The 10,000-nt window shown below is 40.3% G+C and overlaps 1 protein-coding gene across 2 annotated transcripts in view; it reads right to left on the bottom strand.

Annotated features, from left to right (window-relative positions):
- The window catches only part of LOC143297299 (zwei Ig domain protein zig-8-like), a 223,532-nt gene that overhangs the window by 35,144 nt on the left and 178,388 nt on the right, over positions 1-10,000 (bottom strand). For both annotated transcript variants that reach the window (XM_076609573.1, XM_076609572.1), the window contains exon 2: positions 6,729-6,865. In XM_076609573.1, coding sequence (XP_076465688.1) covers positions 6,729-6,865 — 137 coding nt within the window. The remainder of the gene's footprint in view (positions 1-6,728; positions 6,866-10,000) is intronic.

A 10,000-nucleotide genomic window follows, 5' to 3' on the forward strand; every position in this document is an offset into this window, starting at 1 on the left:
TGTGTGTGTGTGTGTGTGTGATGGATTTCCTTGATTTTTCTTTCATTTCCTCCCAGCGATGACTGATGCCGTTTCTTTCTTCTCTTTCTTCTCTTCATTCGTTTGTTTGCTTTCCATTTTTGTTTGTTGATTTTGCTGTTGTTGTTGCTGATCTGAAGTGGAAAAGTTAGAACTTGTATGACGTGTTTGCCAGATCGTCGGCAATCTCTCACAAATGTGGAATTGTTTTTCATGTGGCTTTGGAATTCATGTTGGTGTAAACTATCGAAATCGATGACAACTACACAATTTGTCTCTACATGGCAATGGTTTGTTTTTTCTTACATGTTTTTGTTGTCACAATGTCTCTGATTGCATATGCAGATTAAATACCACATAAAATATCTCCTAATCTTCGTCAGCATTCGCTGACTCAAGGCAACATGATTACACGAATCTTCAAATTCTCTGCACGGTTGCTTAAATGGCAGAATAAGATCTATTATGCAAGACAATGCCTACTCGTAAAAAATGCGTGTGTGTGTGTGTGTGTGTGTGTGTGTGTGTGTGTGTGTGTGTGTGTGTGTGTGTGTGTGTGTGTGTGTGTGTTTTAATATTTATTTGTTTATGAATTAACACACCATTGCAATCTTTAAATGCAGAACATAAACAGAGGAAGCACAATGCAGTTTTAAACATTGCATGATCAGTGACTCGGGAAACAAGCTGCAATTCAACTTCCGGCTTTGATTCACTGTCATTGCTATTTGCCCTTCACTTGAATTTAAGCGATGGTGATGGCGCTAGTCTTTCAGATAAGACATTCGTTGGTAGCATGCATGTAGCCTGTCAAAAGAACACAGTAACAAGAGAACTGTGGAAAAAGGTAGAAATAAACCCCACTTTGATTCGAAAATAAATATAAATGCAGAACAGAAAAAAAACAACTAACTTGTAGTGCTTTCACTGTGTCAATGCACTGTCCCCACAGACACTGAAATATTCAAGATTCAAAAACTTTATTTCTCAAGGATAAAGATTTTAGGCATTGCCTAGTCTTCCAACCTGTCTTTGTGACAACAAAAACAGTAACGATAAGACACAACAATATTAACAAAGGTAAATACTACTACTACTACTACTACCACCACCCCTACTACTAACGATAATTAGATAATACTAATGAGAGAGAGAGAGAGAGAGAGAGAGAGAGAGACAGAGACAGACAGACAGACAGACAGGCAGGCAGACAGGCAGACAGAAGGAGAGAGCAGCCCAAATGTGTTGTGACATGTGTAACACGATGTGATGAGACAGTCCCGGGTAGCATGCACTTAGCGCCTTGAAACAACACACAGTGACAAATGAACTGCCATCTATGAACTAAGTAGCAAAAAGCTACTGTGATCAGGAAATGATCATGAACACAGACAGGGAAAGAAAAAACAATGTGGCGCTTTACTGTGTTAGCACACACTCCAGAAAGCGAGAGAGAGAGCAAGAGAGATAGATAGAGAGAGAGGGGGGGGGGGAGAGAGAGAGAGAGAGAGAGAGAGAGAGAGAGAGAGAGAGAGAGAAACAGAGACAGAGACAGAGATACAGAGACAGAGATACAGAGACAGAGACAGAAAGATCGTTTGTGACAAGTACAATGAGATATGATAACATACGTTACCATACAATACGCCATAATGATACAATGTCAAAATATGATATTATATGATATAACAAGTTCCTGTGGTTTTCACGGAAGACCACCGGGGTCGATGTTGTATGCATCATTTCTTTGATTGACTTGCTGGACATCACTTTCAAGCTATAACATAAAATGCAAACATCGATATAGTTTGACCATTTTCCATTGTTACCCCCCACCCCTCCCCCTCTCCTTTTCCAGATACTCAGAGCAGAAATTGAATGACTAAGTTTTGTGCTTCATGGAGTCTAAAGCAATGGGAACAGGTTTGCACTGAACAAAATGGCCTCCGCTGGCAGTTTGTTCTCTTACATGATGACACTGCGTGCACAGCCCTGGGACCTATATCATCTTCCGCTCCACCTCGTTCCGCGAGGCCCGCTGTTCTGGAACCAATCACGCTGAGGATGCTGTGCGTGCCACTGTATAATTCAAACCCAAACATTGAATTCCGCCCCAAAGCGTTTCCGACATTCTCTATCTGTCCCTGTGGAGTGCACGTCAAAATATCCGGGTATGGAGTGCTGCTGACGCTGTCCAAAAGGCTGGCTGCTTGATCACATGTCACTGCTCCAAATCGGAACAGTTTCCAGTCGGTGATATTTCATTTTCTGTGTGTCATGATCTAGCAAAGTTCTGGTTTTTTTTTCATGATATTAAAACGTACATCTGCAGCATAACAAAATATCATTATCATTAATAGGAAGTAATATCATACTTGAACATAATTGCAATACAATATACAGAATAAAAATCGCAGTGTCATTTCACTTCGTAGCTTGTTATTTCTGTAAACTTGGTTCTTTCTTTTCCTTTCCTTTCTTATTGATCTTGCTTTTTGCCTTAGGATGGGGTGGGAAGGGGAAGGAGGTGGAGATGAAAATTGCAAAATTGAAATACATGCCGCATCACAAATGGCAATAGCAGGAAGCGCTTTCAATGAAACATAGCAACACAACTTAATAAAGAAAAGAAGTAGATCGATATCAATCTTGCTTTTAAAAAGGACAACGGCACACACGTTTATGTTATGTGCGTCGAGTCCTCCGTCCAAAGAGCTACAGGCACAGGCAGCACCTATTGAAGAGAGGCGGACCGACGTTGGACAAGGCCAGTCAGCACACACGGGTCGTACTATCAACACAAAGGACACTGTCAGCTTGTTAAACTGGCTATGATACTATCATTTGTGCAATTTCATACATCTCATATCTGTACTCAAGTCTGTATCCAGTTACCTCATAGTTTCTATTTCTATTTTTCTGTTAAACGATGGTGTTGATTCAATAGTATTTGCAGCTGCTATACACTTCGATTTGGATTCTCACTCTCATCTGGATTTGCATCGTTTTGTCCGGGATTTAAGAATTACATTTGTAAAGCATCAAATCCAGCTACGATTTGAAATGAGTCATGTGCTTTCACATTTTATGGACAACCAAACTAGATGGGTGCTTTCCAAGGTCATCCGTGCGTTATAAGGTTAAGATCTTAAGACATGCAGAATTATTTGTACACAAAAATAACTGAAAGAAAGAAATTGAGAAAGAGAGACAGAGAGAAAGAGAGAGAGACAGAAGCAGGTCAGACACACACACACACACACACACACACACACACACACACACACACACACACACACACACACACACAGAGAGAGAGAGAGAGAGACAGAGAGAGAGAGAGAGATGGTAGATGGAGAGACAGACAGACCCTGAAAATATAGACACACAGACGGTCAGAGTCGGAGAAAGAAAAAGACAGAGAGAGCAGTTGGAGATGAATGTAAGAACGTGGTTCATCTACGTGCGCTGTGCGGGAAGGATTAACTAAGCACCTCCATTCAACACGAGGATAGGCGTGACGGAGACCTGTCCCCAGCGACGTCAAGAAATCAGTGATGTGGAAGAGACACATTATCATTGTCCGACCATGTTAGTGATCTTTCCTCATTCCCAGCCACAACACACCCAAGGATCACTTTCCTGGCGTGAGTGTGTAGGCTCATGACTTCACAGCTCTTTGCAGAGGAAACGCTCTGAAAATCAATAACTGGTTTACCTTGTCACAACCACTTTGTGCAGTGTGGATAGCTCTCCACGGGTTGACATGGCACTGCAGTCTCTTCACCCAATCTTCACCTCATGCTTCCCTACCCTTTCCTTGTTAATGATAAACTGTTAGAAAGCTGAAAAGTACAGCAAATATCCATTCATGGATTTTGTCTGTCTGTCTGTGTGTCTGTCTACCTCCTCCTAACCATACCAAAGCACAATTCATACCAACACAGCATGATGTAATAAACAAAATACAATTGAACAACATATAAGAACCCGCCACAATCAGACAGTTAGTTGTGCAATACAACAACAAATCACAATACAATGCAGAACATAAACCACCACAAGAAATACAATACAAAAAACAACACAGTGTAATACAACATGTAACAAACCACTACAACGTAACAAAGGACACCAGAACAACACAGTGTAATACAACATCTAACAAACCACTACAACGTAACAAAAGACACCAGAACAACACAGTGTAATACAACATGTAACAAACTACTACAACGTAACAAAGGACACCAGAACAGCACAGTGTAATACAACATGTAACAAACTACTACAACGTAACAAAGGACACCAGAACAGCACAGTGTAATACAACATGTAACAAACCACTACAACGTAACAAAGGACACCAGAACAGCACAGTGTAATACAACATTAACAAACCCCTACAACGTAACAAAGGACACCAGAACAACACAGTGTAATACAACATTAACAAACCACTACAACGTAACAAAGGACACCAGAACAACACAGTGTAATACAACATTAACAAACCACTACAACGTAACAAAGGACACCAGAACAACACAGTGTAATACAACATGTAACAAACCACAACAACGTAACAAAGGACACCAGAACAACACAGTGTAATACAACATCTAACAAACCACTACAACGTAACAAAAGACAGCAGAACAGCACAGTGTAATACAACATTAACAAACCACTACAACGTAACAAAGGACACCAGAACAACACAGTGTATTACAACATGTAACAAACCACTACAACGTAACAAAGGACACCAGAACAACACAGTGTAATACAACATTAACAAACCACTACAACGTAACAAAGGACACCAGAACAACATAGTGTAATACAACATGTAACAAACCACTACAACGTAACAAAGGACACCAGAACAACACAGTGTAATACAAATGTAACAAACCACTACAACGTAACAAAGGACACCAGAACAACACAGTGTAATACAACATTAACAAACAACTACAACGTAACAAAGGACACCAGAACAACACAGTGTGATACAACATGTAACAAACCACTACAACGTAACAAAGGACACCAGAACAGCACAGTGTAATACAACATGTAACAAACCACTACAACGTAACAAAAGACAGCAGAACAGCACAGTGTAATACAACATGTAACAAACCACTACAACGTAACAAAAGACAGCAGAACAGCACAGTGTAATACAACATGTAACAAACCACTACAACGTAACAAAGGACACCAGAACAGCACAGTGTAATACAACATGTAACAAACCACTACAACGTAACAAAGGACACCAGAACAGCACAGTGTAATACAACATGTAACAAACCACTACAACGTAACAAAGGACACCAGAACAGCACAGTGTAATACAACATGTAACAAACCACTACAACGTAACAAAGGACACCAGAACAGCACAGTGTATTACAACATGTAACAAACCACTACAACGTAACAAAGGACACCAGAACAACACAGTGTAATACAACATTAACAAACCACTACAACGTAACAAAGGACACCAGAACAACATAGTGTAATACAACATGTAACAAACCACTACAACGTAACAAAGGACACCAGAACAACACAGTGTAATACAAATGTAACAAACCACTACAACGTAACAAAGGACACCAGAACAACACAGTGTAATACAACATTAACAAACAACTACAACGTAACAAAGGACACCAGAACAACACAGTGTGATACAACATGTAACAAACCACTACAACGTAACAAAGGACACCAGAACAACACAGTGTAATACAACATGTAACAAACCACTACAACGTAACAAAGGACAGAGGAACAGCACAGTGTAATACAACATGTAACAAACCACTACAACGTAACAAAGGACAGAGGAACAGCACAGTGTAATACAACATGTAACAAACCACTACAACGTAACAAAGGACACCAGAACAACACAGTGTAATACAACATGTAACAAACCACTACAACGTAACAAAGGACAGAGGAACAGCACAGTGTAATACAACATGTAACAAACCACTACAACGTAACAAAGGACAGCAGAACAACACAGTGTAATACAACATGTAACAAACCACTACAACGTAACAAAGGACAGAGGAACAGCACAGTGTAATACAACATGTAACAAACCACTACAACGTAACAAAAGACAGCAGAACAGCACAGTGTAATACAACATGTAACAAACCACAACAACGTAACATAGGACACCAGAACAGCACAGTGTAATACAACATGTAACAAACCACTACAACGTAACAAAGGACACCAGAACAGCACAGTGTATTACAGCATGTAACAAACCACTACAACGTAACAAAGGACAGCAGAACAGCACAGTGTAATACAACATGTAACAAACCACTACGCCGTAACAAAGGACACCAGAACAACACAGTGTAATACAACATGTAACAAACCACTACAACGTAACAAAGGACACCAGAACAACACAGTGTAATACAACATGTAACAAACCACTACAACGTAACAAAGGACACCAGAACAACACAGTGTAATACAACATGTAACAAACCACTACAACGTAACAAAGGACACCAGAACAGCACAGTGTAATACAACATGTAACAAACCACTACAACGTAACAAAGGACAGCAGAACAGCGCAGTGTAATACAACATGTAACAAACCACTACAACGTAACAAAGGACAGCAGAACAGCACATTAGCTCAGCACGTGACTGACTGATTTTTTGCCCAGGTTTTCCACAGCACACTGCAGGACCGCCGTGTCGCCCACTGTGTACTGGTAGTGGGCCTGGGTTGGGAGGAAGGCCGGCACGGACAACTTGTTGGCGTCCTGCACGTAGCTGTTGGCTGACCCTGCAACACCCACCACACTGCCCGTCATCCTCCTCCTTCATCATGCCGTCATCATCTCTGTCTGTACCGTCATCATCTCTGTCTGTACCGTCATCATCTCTGTCTGTACCATCATCATCTCTGTATCGTCATCATCTCTGTCTGTATCGTCATCATCTCTGTCTGTACCGTCATCATCATCATCATCATCATCATCTCTGTCTGTATCATCATCATCTCTGTCTGTATCATCATCATCATCTCTGTCTGTATCATCATCATCTCTCTGTCTGTATCATCATCATCTCTGTCTGTATCATCATCATCGAATCGTAAAATGCATGCGTCTTTTGTCATTTTTTTTCTTCCTGATGATTATGTATGTATACACGCACGCACGCACGCACGCAATCAAAACAGCAAACACACACACACACACACACACACACACACACACACACACACACAAGATCACGAATTAACGAAATGTCAATGTTATCCCATTGAAGGCAAACTAAAGTAAAGGTGATGGCGTTGTGTGATCACATGGTAACTCCACCACCCCCACCCCACCCTCCCCACGTCCACCCCTTCTCGTCATCGTCATCAAACATTCATGGCCCTCATTTTCCCCACAGAAGGTGTTGAAGCGGGCCACACCACCAGCCCTCCAGTGTGAAGCCACCCTCCTCACCCTCTACTTGAGTCAAACACACTTCACAAGGAAGACGAGTTGCTGATGTAGCTTTTTTTCCGTTTTGTTTTCAACTTGAGAAAAGCGTTAGTGTTTCGTAACATATACTGTAAACATGAAACTATGAATTTCTCTTGCACATTTGAAATTAATTTTCTATATATTTCAATTTTGAAGCATTGTTTGGTAAGCTTTCAAAATTCCTTATCAATGGAAGTAGTGGAGTTTTTATACCAAGAGAAAATGGAATACACTAAGCAATGTCAGTCTGTGTGTCAGAGAGAGAGAGAGAGAGAGAGAATGCATGCAAGATTTATGAATATACTGACCTGACGAAAACAGAAAATGTAATCTTTCTACCAAACTATCAATGCTCCAGATCAACAACATAAACCTTGCATGTAAAAAAAAAGAAAAGAAAAAAAAAAGAAAGATAAACGACGTGACTTCAGAATGCTGAAATGAGAATTAGGATGCAAGCAATCGTCATAAAATCTTCTGATGGGAAATTTCCAATCTCAGAACATTTATTTATAGATATATTTCTTACCCATGAATAATAGATCGAAAATAATGATATCACATACAACAATGGAACGGCTCTGGAGAAAAGGTGTGGATAACAACACTGGACCGTCAGTGAGGAAAGGAAATAAATTGCGATTCTGAAGAAAACAATCAGCTGACTCTTGATTTTTTTTTTTACAGGCCTTTTACTTTTTGTCGTGCATTATTTTGTGGTCTTGAGTTGTATTTCATCATGGCAGACATACAGCATTCACCTGTCAGATATGTTTTAACACCAGTGAGTTTGGCCTGGGGCTGAATGCTTCATTGAATTTGTTATTTCCAGCTGTTTGACTTCTCTCTGTCTGTCTCTCTCTCCCTGTCTCTGTCTCGATCTGTGTGTCTGTCTGTCTGTGTCACTCTCTCTCCCTGTCTCTGTCTCGATCTGTGTGTCTGTCTGTCTGTGTCACTCTCTCTCCCTGTCTCTGTCTCGATCTGTGTGTCTGTCTCCCTGTCTCTGTCTCGATCTGTGTGTCTGTCTGTCTGTGTCACTCTCTCTCCCTGTCTCTGTCTCGATCTGTGTGTCTGTCTGTGTCACTCTCTCTCCCAGTTCCATGGTTAAAAACGGTTGTTATTTTCCTTTTTCATCAATGAAGGGAAATGTGAATGGATGATGATGACTATGAAATACTACTGTTTGCTACAGGTGTTTTGAAACACTGATATGTTATATTAGCTGACATCTTCATGTGAACAGTTTTGTTTCACAAGAAGCACATGCTCCGATAGTGATAGGAAGAAACATGTTTAGATCAGGTCGGGGCCTAAACCTGTGGGTGATTTGACATGGAACAGGTGGGGATGAATATGAAAGTGGATCACACCCATGAGATCTTGTAAACAAAGACAACATCGCAATCTTATTCAAATGAGACGCTGTACCGTTCCCAGCAGCTTAGAACCAGTGACATTCTGCTACTGTGTGTGATAAGCGACTTCAGGGAAGACACGTGTGATCACCTCCCTATGAATTTATGAATCATCATCCTACCTGAAGAATCCCATCTATAACAATGATATAGAAACGTTTATAACACATATTATGGGTATTTATTCATACTATCGTAAGATAGCCTGCAACTTTGTTTTTCGTGTTTGTTTGTTTGTTGTTGTTGTTTTTTGTTTGTTTGTTTTTTGTTTTGGTTTCATTTGATTGTTTTGTTTTTTTCGTACCATTTGTATGCGTCATAGTTTTCAACACATTTGATATTCGCATGCCACTTTCTAATAAATATTGCGGGTATCATTTCCAATGAATACATACATGTTTGTATTTCAGAACTGCTTTACAAACAATTCAAAACATGTTCAAAATGTGGTTTAACTTTGTGTATTCTGACTTTAGAGACAACGGTTTGTCTGATGATGCACAACCATTTGATGAGGTAACCAGTGTGAAGAGAGAAACTGCCGACTGTCAGAGACCATGATGGCTGGGTGTTGTTAGGAATACGGAAAGCGGCTACACACGTTTAGGTGAGTTCGGCAAAGTGTTTTGTGAGAGTGGGTGACCTTAGTCAACAATGCCATTGCAGTTTTCATATACATTTAGATATATGCCATAAAATTATATATGCAGAGCATTGTTGACGCTGTCAAGCATTATTTTATTTATTATTATTATTTTTGTGTGTGTGGTATTTTGTATTTATTTTCATCACAACAGATTTCTCTGTGTGAAATTCAGGCTGCTCTCCCCAGGAAGACCGCGTCGCCACACTACAGCGCCACCCCCCCCTCCCCCCTTTTTTTTAAAAATTTTCTCCTGCGTGCATTTTTATTTGTTTTTTTTTTTTATCGAAGTGGATTTTCTGCAGAATTTTGCCAGGAACAATCCTTTTGTTGCCGTGGGTTCTTTTACGTGCGCTAAGTGCATGCTGCTCACGGGACCTCGA

This window comes from Babylonia areolata, chromosome 22 (genome assembly GCF_041734735.1).
Source record: "Babylonia areolata isolate BAREFJ2019XMU chromosome 22, ASM4173473v1, whole genome shotgun sequence".
Lineage (NCBI taxonomy): Eukaryota > Metazoa > Mollusca > Gastropoda > Neogastropoda > Buccinidae > Babylonia > Babylonia areolata.